Source organism: Haliotis rufescens, unplaced genomic scaffold (genome assembly GCF_023055435.1).
Source record: "Haliotis rufescens isolate VD_foot unplaced genomic scaffold, xgHalRufe1.0.p SCAF_3, whole genome shotgun sequence".
Taxonomy (NCBI): domain Eukaryota; kingdom Metazoa; phylum Mollusca; class Gastropoda; order Lepetellida; family Haliotidae; genus Haliotis; species Haliotis rufescens.
The window spans coordinates 42,811,371-42,828,900 of NW_025964001.1; the positions used below are offsets into that span (position 1 = coordinate 42,811,371).

A 17,530-nucleotide genomic window follows, 5' to 3' on the forward strand; every position below is an offset into this window, starting at 1 on the left:
TGTTTGGTTTGTTTTTTTACATGTTGCTGGAATGTGTTTATGGCCAGAGGTGTGCCCCAATTCTTATTTTACCTATCGGTATGTTGCCAGGAAAGAGCCTAGCTGTCGGGAAGTGATCTTCTGAAAAGTGCCTTTCTCGGTGCTTTTTCCTGACTTAACCTTCATAGTTGTTTACAACGACCTGCTATAACGAAGTGAAGGTTTTAACCTTCCCTGCGACATGGAGCTCGTACGTAACGCTCTTTACTTCTTGGTGCCCGTTGCCTTCTTCTCAGTGCCTGTACCGATGTCAGATGTGTTCTGGCAATACCCTGAGTACAGAGGATTAGTCTTACATACTGACAACTGAAATCCATGTAAACACTGCAGACGGCCAAAAAGAACATGTAAATATATCTTTGAAACAGGAGAGAAGTGGGAGTTCACCCACTTAGGTGTTTAACCATTGAACGTGTTCAGACATGTCATGTATAGATCATCTTCCTGAGGCAAGGGTGTTGACTGACTATAAAAGTCCAGTTTCCACCCTTGCCGAACTAGGCTGGAATTCCGGAGCTACATTTTGGCTGGACAAACGAGTCTGTGCATAGTCCAATCAATATCGCGTAACGAACTAGACATGCAGATTGCGGTCGACTGCAGGATTTGCAAAGCATGTGTTCCGCAAACTGGGCGTCGACAGATTTTGCAAATCTTTTCATGTTTTTAATGAAGGTATTCAAGTGATTTGATGCACTTCGCGGGGTAGGACCAGTTTTATTACAATATAGATCTTGGTTAACGATCAGATCGTCTTCACTGTGCGCCGCCATTTTGTTTAAAGCAAATGCAAGTGAGATATGGAATCTGATTGGTCAACAGGAGGGACAAAGAAGGGACACTAGCCACTGATGTCGCTACGATCGAGTCCACAAATTCCAGCCAAATTCGAGGGTAGAAACAGGACTTTTATAATCAGTTAACGCCCTTGCCTCGGAAAGATGTTTATAGATTGAATGATCTTGTACAGATGACACAAAAACGTTCACCCGTGGGACCTGGTGATAAAGTGGGTCACTGAGTCGGCAGAGTATGGGTCTGATACATTCGCCATCATCTTGTTTGACTGCTTTAGTAGGTTCTGTTTGTTTGTTTGTTTGTTTGTTTGTTTTGTTTGTTTGTTGTTTAACGCGCCGCCCACAGCAATATTCCTGCTATATGACGGCTATATAACGCTCGATACTGATAGTTATTCGTCAGGTAGGAACAGCCTGTCATTATATATGACGAAAATGCTTTGAGATGTGCCCTACTGTCACAAGGGCAGATAACTGCCTCACGTCCTGACCAGTGCGTGTGTCAGTCTGTCTCACAGCTCAACCATGCCGATCTCGAAGGATTCATTTGGTAAAACTACAGAAGACGAGGAAGTTACAAGGTGACATGACTGGAGTGTTTAGTTCAGGGATGTGCGTATGTACCATCTGATGTCTGAAGTCTATGTAGGTAGACTATGGCTGTTGGAAGGGGTCGTGATTAGGTTATCAGACAGGCACTCCAGGATACACCCAGATAGTTAATTATCGCTGCGAACAGTGAAACCCAGTTTCCAGAGATAATAGTAACTGCTATACTTTTTACATAGACTTACGGCAGTCGTATTGCTGACATCTCTTTGTAGAGCGGATGCCTGGAAACAATCGAACTTGTATCGAGTTGTGCGGTACTACGGAGTGAAATGTGGTTGTTGTTTTGTGCCGCAATCTGCAATAGTTAAGCATAATTGTGGCGTGTACATTTTCGAGCATGTTGTTAGCATAAACAAGGGTGGTCGCTGTCAGCTTAATGTCGGCCAGGTCAAGCAATGTCACCAAACAATCCTCATTAGTTTTTCCTTGCCTTTGCATGTGTTTGTGTCGGGTGACATAATACGCCCACCTTTTCCCGAACACCTGGTATCATTCATAAACACATGCTTATAATAAAGTCGGAATCGTGCAGTAAAGATTTCTTATGATTATGAAAATGCGGAGTGACCGTAATTGATGATCCGAAAAGGATTTGTCTGGAACCATAAGGCTTCGATTGAATGATATATCTAGTTAATGAAAGGCTTTACCGTAATGTTTCTGATAAATGGAAGGACAAGTTCTTCATATTATGCATTCTCGGGAACTAGACAAAACACGTGTTAAATATCCATACATACAGGCAACATTTTAGATATCTATCTTATGTCAATGTCGGAATCTTTACCTAGATGTTAATTATGTATGTGAATGTTTTCTGTGATATTCACATACTGTTCTCAGTTGAGAATTATAATTCAACCCTACTAGTCCTTCATAAGTAATAGTAGCATTAGTCAAGGGACCGCCGCTTCGCCTGGATAACATTGGACGTGTTGGTGCTCCACGGGAGTGGATTGTGGATGGTCCAGCAAAGTTGGAAAGGAACATCTCATTTATACTCTTAAAAAAACCGCAAAGCCAGATTTGTGAGAGGTGGGAAAATACATTTATACGAGGAACCGTACAAGGTATTGAGCCTAAATGTTGTGGAGAGAACACTTGGTGATTGTAGTCATCTCAGTTATCGGCACAGAGGAAAAGTCCAAGGTGAAGGTCAGCTACCATCAATAACGCGTATGTCCTCCGTTGGAATCGATAGCGGCCTGACATCTCCTGCCCATGGAAGAGACGAGTATGCGAATCACATCCTAGGGAATGGTAGCCCACTCGGCCAGCAACGCAAAAGCCAACTGTTGCAACGTATGGGGCTGTAGTTGACGTCGGCGTAGCCGTCTAACCAATTCATCCCACAGGTTCTCTATCGGGTTCAAATCCGGGGATTTGGAGGGCCAGGGGAGAACATCAACATTGTTGTTGTGTAGAGAGGCTCCTGTGATCCGTGCTGTATGCGGTCGAGCGTTGTCCTGCTGGAATACACCGTTGCCGTTGGCTGCAATTGGGAGGTCGTGTGGGAGGAGAATTTCGTTGATGTATCGTTGAGCCATAAGATTGCCCTGGTTGTGGACCAAACCTGTCCTGCCATGATGAGAGATAACCGCCAACATCATAAAGCTACCCCCACCAAACCTGTCCACTTCCTGTACGCAGTTTCCAGTGTAACGTTCTCTCCGACGTCTGTAGACCCCTCCCCACGACGGATGAGAAATCTAGATTCGTCGCTGTACCAGACATCTCTCAATCGCAGTGGAGACAATATCCTGTGTTGACGACACCAATGCAGTCGTTGTTGACGATGTTGTCGACTCAATATGACGCGTCGAACAGGACGTCTTGCTCGTAGACCTGCTGCTCTTAAACGGTTTTGTACAGTCTGGTCGGAGATTCTGCGCAGTCCTGGTATTTGGGATGCGGTTGAGGTGGCTGTCGTCGTCCTTTCACGAAGGTGGCGCAGTCGGATGTAGCGATCTTGGGCGGTGTCGGTTACTCTTGGTCGTCCAGACCTTGCCGATCACGTGTTGACTCATGCTGTTGAAACCGATCCCATAACCCTTGGCACTACATTGAAAACTCTGGCTACAGCTGATCGGGATTTCCCTGCCTGCAAGCGGCCTATGACATTGTTTCTTTGCACTTCTGTTAATCTTGGCATGACGCAGAAAAAAACCCTGCTCCAGTACCGTTCATAGTGCTGCTGCACTGGCTAATTTTGATTTTATGGCCAAAAATATCCGTATTGCGTTTCTTTTTTTTAAGAGTATATGTTATGTCCGGTCATGTTTTCTCTGTTTAAATGTGCAGATTGCTTTGATCTTTCGCTCGTCATACCAAAGACACATGTGTGAAGCCATTTATTCTTGTCCTATGTCGAGATATAACTGGAATATTTCCAAAAGTGGCGTAAAACCATAATCACTGACATGCACCGCTTTGTGTTGTTCAAAGTTGTGATTTTCAAACACGGCTAAATAACGTACAACAAGGTGGACATGCTTGCGCATGTTCTGCTTGGTCTGCTTGGCCTTCTTGGTCTGCTTGCTCTGCTTGGCCGCCTTGGTCTGCTTGGCCTTGTTGGTCTGCTTGGCCATCTTGGTCTGCTTGGCCGCCTTGGTCTGCTTGGCCTTCTTGGTCTGCTTGGCCTGCTTGGTCTGCTTGGCCATCTTGGTCTGCTTGTCCGTCTTGGTCTGCTTGGCCTTCTTGGTCTGCTTGGTCTGCTTGACCTTCTTGGTCTGCTTGGCCTGCTTGGTCTACTTGGTCTGCTTGGCCATCTTGGTCTGCTTGTCCGTCTTGGTCTGCTTGGCCTTCTTGGTCTGCTTGGCCTGCTTGGTCTACTTGGTCTGCTTGGCCATCTTGGTCTGCTTGTCCGTCTTGGTCTGCTTGGCCTTCTTGGTCTGCTTGGCCTGCTTGGTCTACTTGGTCTGTTTGGCCTTCTTGGCCTGCTTGGTCTGTTTGGCCTTCTTGGCCTTCTTGGCCTTCTTGGCCTTCTTGGTCTGCTTAGCCTTCTTGGTCTGCTTGGCCTGCTTGGTCTGCTTGGCCATCTTGGCCTGCTTGGTCTGCTTGGCCATCTTGGTCTGTTTGGCCTTCTTGGCCTGCTTGGTCTGCTTGGTCTGTTTGGTCTTCTTGGCCTTCTTGGTCTGCTTAGCCTTCTTGGTCTGCTTGGTCTGTTTGGTATGCTTGGCCTGCTTGGTCTGTTTAGTCTGCTCAGCCTTCTTGGTTTGCTTTGTCTGCTTGGTCTGCCTGGTCCTTTTGGTCTGCTTGGCCTGCCTGGTCCTCTTGGTCTGCTTGGTCTGCTTGGTCTGCATGTTACAATGGAGCTTGGAGAGTCTACGTTTCACTGTTCCAGATACACGTTCCAGAACAAGAACAACGTCATCGTGAGAGTCCTAGATTATGGCGGCATCATCACTGACATCATCGTCCCGGACAGAAAGGGCAAGATGGAGGACGTCAGCCTCGGCTTTGATGATATGGAAGGTAGGCTCGAAATAGCAACACATTTTGCATAATTGTCGAGGACACGTTGCACATTGTAGAAGTGTCTACAACAAATGTTACTAAAACACATTAAACACCATTAGATCAGTCAAGGTCTGTTAAAAATATTGTAAGAAACGATATTGTGTACAGATGTGAATTTGCAACGGCAAATTTTCAAGTGAGTTTCGTGGTTAAACGCCGCTTTGAACAGTATTTAACTTATATAACCGCATGCCAGTTTGGAGTAATGCAGACTGTCACCACTTTGGTGATACCCACGAGTATGGGTATGGTGCTAACATACCAATAAATAGACCAGAGCGACCCTGAAGTTGAAGCCATGAGTAACGGTTTCTTGCAAGCCTAATGGACGCGACTCATCACTGAGACGTACGGCACCCATTCCCTACTCGTGTCAATAAATAATCGAGTCTGGATCAGAGAATCCAGTGACCGATATCATGAGCATCGATCAAAGCAATTTGGATGCAATGACATACATCAACCAAGTCATCGAGCCTGACCACCCGACCCCATTTGTCGCATCTTAAGACAAGCATGGGTTGCTGAAGATGTGTTCTAACCCTGATCTTCAAGGGTCAGTGTTTACGGTGAGGTGAGGTGAAATTGGGTTTAACGAAGCGTGCAAGATTCTTGAACTTACATGGCGACGTGCATGCACGTGTGTGTGGCTGCTTGTACTAGTCCGGACTGATGCCGATTTATAGTGCTAGCCCAATGAGATATAATGCCACAGTTTAAAATGAACATCCCACTCAGACACAGTATACTGACTCCAAGCCGACCAGTCCTTGTTTTAGCCCCTCAATGCCTAACGCTAGACAGGGTAACATCGAGTACCAAGTTTTAACGTCTTTTGGTAAGACGCGGCCGGGGGTCGAACCCCCGACCTTCCGCTCTCCAGGTCGACGCTCTACCTCTAGACCACGGAGACGGTCAGATGTTTAAGTAACTGAGTATAGGATCAGATGATTAAAATGGTATAAGATTCAAGTGAGATGTGGCCAAGACTACAGACATATTTCTACTGAAGATATGAATTTTTATCAAAACATACTCCCTTTTCGCCATTCAGTATTACTTTTTGCCATACAGTATTATCCCAGCATTTGGAACATCGGCAATGATTTTACTGATTGGAAACCAAAACCTGAGGTAAAACTATACATAAAACATATTCTCCCGAATGTACTTTCTTCATGACTTAAGGCTATGCTGCGAGTGGGTACATTGGTGCTCTGATTGGTCGAGTCGCCAACAGGATCGCCGGTGGACAGTTCAGTCTCGAAGGCACCTCCTACTCTTTGGTTGTCAACGATGGACCCAACAGTCTGCATGGAGGAAAGAGAGGATTTGGCAAGGTCGGTGCTAGGCCTCGATTATGATGCTTACTTGGACGCAACATATCCTAGATCGCAGGTTTCAGCAACGACCATGTAACTAATATTAATATATAGAAACCTCTCAGACGACGCCTCGAATTTGTTACTTCAGAATATTAATGGCATTGTCCTGTGCTTCAGGTTCCCCCAACTGTTAGGTACCTGAGCTGACGTTTAAAAAACCGAGGTAAACGGCACCTATTCTCTGACGGTGTTCATCCATCTCTTAGCAAACGTTCGTCATAGTTTCACAATATCAATCCATGTTCTGGAGATTCTAGGAAGACATTTAATGATAAAATACGTCTCAATTTACTGTCTCCTTGCTGCCTGGAAACACTAGTCGCATGTCCTTATTACCGATAGCAAAATATGTCAGGTGTTAAACGAATGTAACATGTGTCACTTTAAATTTTCTTCTGGCACCAAGGAAGCGCTAGCTGCCTCTCTGTCATATATGAGTCATTTTCAAAAGATGTCACTATTTCTGTCCGAACCCATTACAAAATTTAAAAAAATATATATTGCAATTCGTTCAGATTATCACCTGCAAAGTAATGCATCTAGTAAAACGGTTATTTTCAATCATTGTGTCATATTATGTGTTTTTGATGCGTTTTAAATGGGTAGAAAGTTAATTTTTGGCTGTCCCAGTGCATTTAGATTCAAATTTGAGAAACTGTCATTTTATAAATATTGGCATATATCTAATACTACTGTGGTTATCTTATAAAAACTAGATTCATTTAGGAATTTCAGTGTGTAATTTCAATCTAACTGATGTGCACCAGGAGAAAAATAAGCACCAAAAGTTAACCAAAAAGGTAAGGAACTGATGAGTATTTTCATTTCATGTCTTTCCCATAACGCTATGATTCAATGGAACAGATGCAAAATAGTTATTTCAAGTTCCAAGTTTATGTGCCAATTCATGAACAGAAAATTGTGTGAACATTCAGCTTCATGAAGGGACCATTAATTAGTCAATATAATTTTTTATCTAATGATTTGTCTTCCCTGTAACAGTCTTTCCTGTAACACTAAATTTTGTTACAGCTAAGACAGATTTTGTTATGGTAATGACTTTCTTCACTTAATAAGCTATAAAGTAAGAAAACTATTACTTTCTGTTCTTTTTCAACATTCCAACTGAATATTTTAATTCAGCAGTTTGAAAGACAAAGTTGTATTTTATTATTTTGAGCAACATTGTCAGAACATATTGTTTTTATAAGAAAAGTGTTACAGTAAAGACATATTTTGTTATTGTAATGACATTTTGCAATTGAAAAGTTATAAAGAAACAAAGTAAATTACTCTCTGTTCTTTTTCAATATTCTAATTAATTATTTCAATCAAGCAGTTTGTAGGATAAACTTGCACTTCATCATTTTATGCAAAATTATTGAAACACCTAATTGTTATAAGAAATGTGTTACGGCAAAGACAGTTTTGCTTCAGTAATGACATTCTACATTTCCATAAGACAATCAGAATCAAAGTAACTATTCTCTGTTATGTTTGATGATATATTGTACTAAAGGGATCAATGAGATTTTAGTTACTTGTTCCTAAGCTTGCTAAAATAAGTGTTTATGATTTCGGAGTTAATATGGTACCATGGTTATAGAAAAGACAAACTTTACATTTAATATATAATCATGGCAGTGATCATGAAGTACCTAATAGCTTATGGGTATTTTCTATTTTAAAAGGTCAAACAAGTTTTAGAATACGAGTTTTGGAGGAAAACATTTCTTCACTGCACTAAAATTCAACTCTCCGCGCTTCTTTATTTTCTGAAAAGGTCTTTGTTGGCAAAGACAAACACTCAAGTATGATAATGTATAGATTTCATAACATCATCAAAATAATTTGAAATTCACTAATGCTGATTTCATGAAGGTTTACTGAATAGCAATGTGTGCTTGACTGGAATACAAAGCAACTCCAAAGTGGAATTTCAGAGTGGAGCTGTACAACTAAATTAACCATGGCAATGACAAATGGTGAGCCGTATCCTTGTACTAGTTATCAAATGGTAACTGCTCACCATCATGTGGCAGTGTACTTGCTTTTGGGACAATTGACAGAGCAGCAGAAATAACAATGAGAGTAGTCTCTGAACTTGTTGCCAATATGAAGCCAAAGATCTTGATGGAAATTTCCCGTCTCAAGGCATAAAGGAAAGATGTCAGTGTAAAGAGACATAACTTACCACGTCATTATGCTCAGTATTCTGACATATATGTTCCAGGAACTTGTCTCACAGGGACAACATAGTCCAAAGCATATTTCGACTCAAAACCCTCAAAGTGAAGAGGGACAAGTCTTTTATGGGAATCTGGCAAATTCACACTTTGGCCAATGTTTTGAACAGACCACTATACACAATCTACCCCAAACGTGGTTAGTGAAGGAGACAAGGTGAAAGCTGAAGATGCTGTTAGAGATAGAGAGAAAGTGAAGGCTGAAGATGAAGAGGCTAGTGATGGAGAGAAGTTGAAGGCTGAAGATGAGGAGGCTAGTGAAGGAGAGAAGGTGAAGGCTGAAGATGAGGGGGCTAGTTATGGAGAGAAAGTGAAGAGTGAAGATGAAGAGGCTAGTGATGGAGAGAAAGCGAAGTCTGAAGATGAAGAGGCTAGTGATAGAGAGAAGGTGAAGGCTGAAGATGAGGGAGCTAGTGATGGAAAGATGGTGAAGGCTGAAGATGAGGAGGCTAGTGAAGGAGAGGAGGTGAAGGCTGAAGATGAGGAGGCTAGTGAAGGAGAGAAGGTGAAGGCTGAAGATAAGGCTAGTGATGGAAAGAAGGTGAAGGCTGAAGATGAGGAGGCTAGTGATGGAGAGAAAGCGAAGAGTGAAGATGAAGAGGCTAGTGATAGAGAGAAGGTGAAGGCTGAAGATGAGGGGGCTAGTGAAGGAGAGAAGGTGAAGGCTGAAGATGAGGGGGCTAGTGATAGAGAGAAGGTGAAGGCTGAAGATGAGGAGGCTAGTGAAGGAGAGAAGGTGAAGGCTGAAGATGAGGGGGCTAGTGATAGAGAGAAAGTGAAGAGGGAAGATGAAGAGGCTAGTGATGGGGAGAAGTTGAAGGCTGAAGATGAGGAGGCTAGTGATGGAGAGAAGGTGAAGGCTGAAGATGAGGAGGCTAGTGATGGAGAGAAGTTGAAGGCTGAAGATGAGGAGGCTAGTGAAGGAGAGAAGGTGAAGGCTGAAGATGAGGAGGCTAGTGAAGGAGAGAAGGTGAAGGCTGAAGATGAGGAGGCTAGTGAAGGAGAGAAGGTGAAGGCTAAAGATGAAGCTAGTGATGGAAAGAAGGTGAAGGCTGAAGATGAGGAGGCTAGTGATGGAGAGAAAGCGAAGAGTGAAGATGAAGAGGCTAGTGATAGAGAGAAGATGAAGGCTGAAGATGAGGGGGCTAGTGAAGGAGAGAAGGTGAAGGCTGAAGATGAGGAGGCTAGTGATGGAGAGAAAGCGAAGAGTGAAGATGAAGAGGCTAGTGATAGAGAGAAGGTGAAGGCTGAAGATGAGGGGACTAGTGAAGGAGAGAAGGTGAAGGCTGAAGATGAGGAGGCTAGTGATGGAGAGAAGGTGAAGGCTGAAGATGAGGAGGCTAGCGATGGAGAAAAGGTGAAGGCTGAAGATGAGGCTAGTGATGGAGAGAAGGTGAAGGCTGAAGATGAGGAGGCTAGCGATGGAGAAAAGGTGAAGGCTGAAGATGAGGAGGCTAGTGATGGAGAGAAGGTGAAGGCTGAAGATGAGGAGGCTAGTGATGGAGAAAAGGTGAAGGCTGAAGATGAGGCTAGTGATGGAGAGAAGGTGAAGTCTAAAGATGGGGAGGCTTGTGATAGAGAGAAGGTGAAGGCTGAAGATGGGGAGGCTAGTGATGGAGAGAAGGTGAAGGCTGAAGATGAGGCTAGTGATGGAGAGAAGGTGAAGTCTGAAGATGAGGCTTGTGATGGAGAGAAGGTGAAGGCTGAATATGAGGAAACTATAGTGCTGGAAATAAGGTGAGGGCTGAAGATGAGGAGGCTAGTGATGGAGAGAAAGTGTAGGCTGAAGATGAGGCTAGTGCTGGAAAGAAGGTGAAGGCTGAAAATGAGGGGGGTAGTGATGGAGAGAAAGTGTAGGTTGAAGATGAGGCTAGTGATAGAGAGAAGGTGAAGGCTGAAGATGAAGAGGCTAGTGATGGAGAGAAGGTGAAGGCTGAAGATGAGAGGCTAGTGAAGGAAAGATGGTGAAGGCTGAAGCTGAGGGGGCTAGTGATTGAGACAATCATCCCAAAGTTACAGAAGACTCCAGAATCATCTCATTGTGAGGTTGACAATAACATTTGGTCTACAGTTAAAAGCCACTATGAAGGGGTATAATGTCTTTGGAAGACAGCTATAATCTTTCAACTTTCTTCTTAGATGGCTTGATGTTTCAAGTGTTGCATTCCAGGTTGTAGTTTAGATTCTTACTTGCAGTTGAAAGTTGTGTTCTAATTGTAGGTCATGTGTTTTCTGACATTTTCTGAATTGTTCATTCTACAAGATGACCAAGTCTTCATTGTTTCAAGTTTACCACGATTCGTTTACCAGATACTTTCAGTGTTTCACAATATTAGTAAAATTAATACTCAACCTCAAAAACTTTGGATTTGATTGTTGATCATAGAAACCATAAAAAGACATGAAAACTATTCTCTAAATGTCTTTAATGTAACAAAATGTTGTCTTCACCATAACTGTCTTCTATCACATCAATCTGGAGATTTCACAATGAGATCGAAATATAACTATAACTACATCTAGTGGTACCCCTGTTTGGTAAACCTTTGTTAACTTATGATAGTGAACAAACTAGGCTGACCAAAACTTCGTTTCACATTGTCAGTACTGTAACGTCTTAGGTCTTTCCTGTAACAGTTATAATGTAGGTCATAGGTAACATTCTTCATATTAATTATTTAAAAATATAAATATCACAAACATGTGCATTGTTATTCAAAGTAACACATTTTCTATTACAGTAAAATGCGGAAACTGCTTTGTGATCTAAAATGTCTTTGTATGGTAATTTGTTCTGTCATGTAACAAACTTTTGTCCTTACTGTAACAGATTTTAGAATTTATCCTTTAAAAAGTTGGAATAAATTTATCAATATCACTGAAAAAAATAATGACTGGTATTACTTTTGCAAACATTATTATATACATGAGAAACATTTAAGATAATCTTTACCGCTCTTTTCATACTGATGATATGAATTTGCAATGTCTTTTCTGTAACAAATATAGTCAATCCTGTAACATGCATGTCTTTCCTATAACGCACTCATTTAAAAAATATATATATCTTAATATGTCTTTAGTTTCCGCAATGAGACATAAGTTGATCACAGTTTATCTTTGTTTATCAAATAAAAAACCTCCAAGGAATCTTGAAAATTTAGAAATCATAATATTTATGTTGAAGGGGCAACAGTATTTCATAGAATTTACACTGAGTACATATTGGTCATTAAGAGACTAAATAAATGCCCTTCATCCTCACTTCAAGTTTAATATACAAAAATATGAAGAAATAAATATGTTTCGTATGTGCTTTTTGCATTTTCATGAATTTCAAACCAAAATAATTCACACAAACATTGTTATGGGAAAGACAAGCCAAGTTTCAGTTGCCATGGTAACTGGTTATTCCTCTTTCTTAAAAGCATCATTAAGACATCCATTTGATGTTACTGACAGCTTCAGATATTTGTTACTCCATTTAAACAAAAAAAAGATATTGTATCAACCATTGGATTTTGTAATTTTGGAAACTCAAAAAGTGACATCTTTTGAAAATGACTCATATAGCCTGAGTCACCGTTGTGAAGAATGTAGTTGCATGCAGGGTCTTATGCTCTGCCAGTATGTTTAATTCATCATGTTGCAAAACTTCTAGAGATTCTGGGAGGCTAAGGTTGATGGCAACAGACTGAGCCTTAAATATGTCAGCCCTGACGGTGAGGAGAACTATCCAGGGGAGGTAACTCTGACAGTCACATACGAACTGACTGATGAGAATGAGCTGATCATCGACTACACGGCAACATCGACTAAGGCAACACCTGTCAACTTCAGCAGCCACGGTTACTTTAACCTTGGAGGACATGTAAGTTGCCATGGTAACTTCGAACTGGGGAGACATGAGATGGGAAAGAAGGCTTGTGTAGAGAGGACTTGCGTCTTTTATAAATTATCCTAGGATCGAATCCAAGATAAGCAATATGCCCTGTCCTCAGGGGTTTCACCAAATTGGTTTGAGCCTACGACCTCCATCAACGGTTCTTCTGTCCACTAACACGTTCTGATCCGACTGAAAAGATGCAAACTCAACTCACTTATACACTACTTCAGACACCCCTGTCAGAGTGAGTGAGTGAATGAGATGATTATTCGCCGCTTCCAGCAATATTCCAGCAATATCACGGCGGGGGACACCAGAAATGGGCAACAGAAATTGTACCCATGTGGGAAATCATGGTGACGGGTGACGAGGGAACGCTTTAATCACTACCCCACCGCCCCTGTCTTATACTACACGTACTGACAGGTTTAGCAAGAGGAACATCACTACTGAATGTGTCTCTTCAATAGCCCGCAATATAACACTTAGACGCACGGTGTCTTGTCCACCCACCCAGTGCAGGCTTGAATTAGGCTCTATATGTTAACAAACCAGCTTGTGGTAGTTATTACTGTTCTGGCACAAATTAGAAGGACCGTTGCTTCTTTTGTGGCCATTTACTGTTGCTTTATTGATTTATGAGTGAGTTGGAATTAACGCCGCTTTGAACAATATTCCAGTGGAAAGCTGGAAGTGATGCAGGTCTCCGACGTTTACCACTTTGGTAAAACCCTCGAGCATAGGTATGGTGCTGACAAACCTAGAAACTTAATCGGGTGAACCGGGATTCGAACCCACGATCATAGGTTTTTGGCGCGCTCAAGGGATATAACTCTGCACAGCTAATTGCGGCGCCTTAGATGCTTGGGCTGCCCGTTCCCTATTCATCAAATATTACTGATCCCGGGCGCTGGGGTCACGACGAAGGCCCGGGTTCGATTCCCGACATGTATGTGTGAAGCCTTTTTCTGGTGTCCCCCGTCGTGATATTGCTGGAATATTGCTAAAAGCGGTATAAAACCATACTCACTCACTCATTAACCCGACATACCGTGATATAAGTGAAACATTGTGATAAAGCGGTGTTAAACCCAACACCATCACTCATGGTCCTCAGAGTTGATAATAATATTACCTCAACATACCATCGGGTACCCATTTACTACTGGGTGGGCATAGGTATATTCTTAAGATCAAACATATTCCCCTTGTTCAAGCAGTACACCTAAGCCAGGGCACACGTGTTGGTCATATTGTATATTTATTTTCTCAGGGCTCGGGGAAAATTCATGATCACGTTGTACAAATCAATGCCGAGTCTTTTTTACCTGTTCATGAACGCGCGATTCCAACAGGTAAGTTGCGTGTTGATCTTTGTGTGCATGTAGATAACACTATGACGACTGTTTGTTTGTTTGTTGTTTAACGCCGCAACCTGCAATAGTCCAGCTAAATGACGGCGGAGTGTAAATAATCGAGTCTGGACCAGACAAGTGAACGATATTTTGAGCAACCATCAACACCGTCGGGGTAGGATGAGATGCAATCAACCAAGTCAGCGAACCTGACCATCCGATCTGTCGCCTCAGCATAGGTTGCTGGGGACGAGATCCAACACGGAACCCCCACAGGGCGATGACGGCTCGTGGTAATATAATGTTTGACATGGGAAGAGACGATATACTGACGATCTTCTACCACTTATAACCATGTCTTACTGTAGTCTATGGACTTTTCCAGGCAAGATCCGGAGAGTGGCGGGAACGGAATGGGACCTGAGGTCCCCTGTACGTCTTGGGGACCGACTTGGACAGGTGCCCGGTGGAAAGGGATTTGACCACAACTTCAACCTGTCCGTGTCTGGAGAAAGGCGTCTTGCAGCAAGTTGGGGTCTATGGAAATGATAAATATTTTCAATGGGTAAATACGGTAACAGGATGATTCAACATCATGTTGGTATCGTCCATGCGACTCGGATATGTTAAACCTATCGTCTATTTATCTTTCCGTCGCTATGAAGCCTTCCTTTCATTGATGAATTTCAGAAACAGAAATCAAGCCAAGGCTTGTTTTAGTATAACCACTAGAATGACAATGACCTAAGTTCGACCTTAGACACATGCCACCCATGTGTAACCTGTTGGACAATACATTTTCAGTGCAGTTCACTACAGGTGTTTGTTTTATTGAAGCTGCCATGCAGTGATACCAATAAACCAGATGTTTTATGCCGACAGAGTGGAGCACCCGCCCAGTGGACGGTGGATGGAGTGCTACACCACAGAGCCAGGGGTGCAGTTCTACACCAGCTTCTATCTGCAGGACCTCGCGGGGAAGGGAGGGGCCAACTACTCCCAGTACGGAGGATTCTGTCTGGAGGCTCAGCACTACCCTGACAGCATCAATCAGGTGGGTCAGCACTACCCTGACAGCATCAACCAGGTGGGTCAGCACTACCTGACAGCATTAATCAGGTTGGTCAGCACTATCTGACAGCATCAATCAGGTGGGTCAGCACTACCCTGACAGCATCAATCAGGTGGGTCAGCACTACCCTGACAGAATCAATCAGGTGGGTCAGCACTACCTGACAGCATTAATCAGGTTGGTCAGCACTACCTGACGGCATCAATCATGTGGGTCAGCACTACCTTGTCAGCATCAATCAGGTGGGTCAGCACTACCCTGACAGCATCAATCAGGTGGGTCAGCACTACCCTGACAGCATCAACCAGGTGGGTCAGCACTACCCTGACAGAATCAATCAGGTGGGTCAGCACTACCCTGACAGCATCAATCAGGTGGGTCAGCACTACCCTGACAGCATCAATCAGGTGGGTCAGCACCTGACAGCATCAATCAGGTGGGTCAGCACCTGACAGCATTAATCAGGTAGGTCAGCACTACCCTGACAACATCAATCAGGTGGGTCAGCACCTGACAGCATCAATCAGGTGGGTCAGCACTAACCTGACAGCATCAATCAGGTGGGTCAGCAATACCCTGACAGCATCAATCAGGTGGGTCAGCACCTGACAGCATCAATCAGGTGGGTTAGCACTACCCTGACAGCATCAATCAGGTGGGTCAGCACTACCCTGACAGCATCAATCAGGTGGGTCAGCACCTGACAGCATCAATCAGGTGGGTCAGCACTAACCTGACAGCATCAATCAGGTGGGTCAGCACCTGACAGCATCAATCAGGTGGGTCAGCGTTTGACAGCAACAGCCAGATGGGTCAGAGCATTAATCAGCAACAGCACGGGCACTGTTGAAGTGATAGGCCGTAAAGTCGATGAGTGATTAAGGCTTTAGTCTACACAGAAGAGGCAATGACAACGATCACAGAGAACCGGTGTTGTTACCATGCATTATACACTGTATATATGCATGTATTTTATTACACATATACGACATACATCAACACCACCATCTCTCCCACTGTTTCAGCCAAGCTTCCCCAACAGCGTTCTACGTCCCGGGGAGACATACCGGCAGACAACATCGTATACTTTTGGTGTCAGCAGCTGAGCAGCCAGCGTGCATCCAAGGTGTCCACATTATCCCGTGTATTGTATCTTATTTCGTTTGTGATAAATACCCACTTTCGGTTCTTTTCGGAAATAACGTCGCCATCGCTTTTTCAATTATCACTGACTGAGCATATAATTTATCTCGCTCCTGAGAGTCATCTGATTGGACGCTATTTATAGCGTCGTGTCTTACGAATCAGGCTCATAATGAAGTTATGATGGCCAAAGGGGCATTCATTTTTATTGAATGGAGGCAAAATGTACATGGTAATCAGGACTAGATGTTGTTCCCATGAACAATTGACTTGCCTGTGCATGTGTTTTTGACGGTCCACCCGGTGGGGCAGGATACGCTCACCTTTTTCGCGACCACCTGGTATCATCACTATTTAATAGCGATTCATAAACACATGTTCTTGGTATAGTCGGAATGTTGCAGTCTGCCTTTGGAGGAGATTTCTTGTGGATAAGGAAGGGGGTTAAGCTTTGTGTACTGGTAGTGTGGGATGAACAACACCTGGCTATGGTATAATCTGATCCACATGACCCCTGGTTCCACAAAGCGACCTTAACGCCACAACTGTCATAAATCAACGTTAAAGAATGGAAGTTACGATCGACTTACGGCTAAGATTGATTTGTGGAACGGGACCCTGATCCATATGACCGCTCGAACCCCAAGTCGACCGACCGTTACTCTTAATTACAAATGCTTTGTAATTCCGACTCAAGCGTTTAATCTAATAGCTCCATACATAGGAACATTGTTATTTTTATTTTTTTGAATAAAAAACATTTGATAGACTAGCCTCGAGTTTACATGCTGCAATTATTAAACGTCAATAGTCAGCCTCGATTATCCGCCGGAACAGATTCCATTGGGCATAAAAATTATTATGAATATGAATGGATCAATGAAAGTCATAGCACCAGGTGTTCGCGAGGAGAACACTAAGAGGACAAACTGACATGGTTTTGACACTTCATACACCTGACTATAACCCACACATATACAGTTGCATCTAGTTATATGCATGCAACAATACTGCCTTTTATTATAATGTGTGTTTAGAAGACTGTTAAAGGCCCGATGCGAAACAAGACGAAAAAATCCCACTTAGAGTGCCGGAAACCTATGAGCCCTTTTAGCCCTGATTACATAACTCGGTGTTTCAGCATCATAACTCGTCCTCGTGGATTTTACCGAAGTGGTAAGGACCTGCATCCCTTCGAATTGTTCTCCATCAGTAGCTTGACGCCAGATAGAACTTATATACTGTTCAAAGCGCCGTTAAACCTAACTCACTCACTTATCATGTAATTCCCTTAAACGTATTTATAGTGGCTGCCTTGATACATCGTTATATATATTTTAAATTCTGCAAAAACTCCTATATTTTATGAAACAGTCTTTGATATTTAGTAATTAGACTAAAAGGACAATGGTACTAACACATACATGTCCAGGTGCATGTTGTGCAAGTTAACCATAACAAACATCAACATGTTTT

General features: G+C 43.0%; 1 protein-coding gene across 1 annotated transcript; it reads left to right on the forward strand.

Annotated features, from left to right (window-relative positions):
- The first annotated feature begins 1,314 nt into the window (after positions 1 to 1,314).
- Positions 1,315 to 16,826, forward strand: LOC124123486 (galactose mutarotase-like). Its single transcript, XM_046486672.2, has 8 exons — positions 1,315 to 1,417; positions 4,792 to 4,922; positions 6,156 to 6,307; positions 12,260 to 12,469; positions 13,758 to 13,839; positions 14,225 to 14,369; positions 14,722 to 14,893; positions 15,937 to 16,826. Exons 1-8 carry the CDS (start codon positions 1,362 to 1,364, stop codon positions 16,015 to 16,017), a joined length of 1,029 nt encoding a protein of 342 aa, XP_046342628.2. The 5' UTR covers positions 1,315 to 1,361; the 3' UTR covers positions 16,018 to 16,826.
- The last annotated feature ends 704 nt before the right edge of the window (positions 16,827 to 17,530 follow it).

Coding starts and splice junctions, on each gene's coding strand:
- LOC124123486 (XM_046486672.2), top strand. CDS start 1,362: ATGCCGATCTCGAAGGATTCATTTGGTAAAACTACAGAAGACGAGGAA. Junction 13,840..14,224: donor TGAACGCGCGATTCCAACAG/GTAAGTTGCGTG, acceptor GGACTTTTCCAG/GCAAGATCCGGAGAGTGGCG. Junction 14,894..15,936: donor ACCCTGACAGCATCAATCAG/GTGGGTCAGCAC, acceptor CCACTGTTTCAG/CCAAGCTTCCCCAACAGCGT.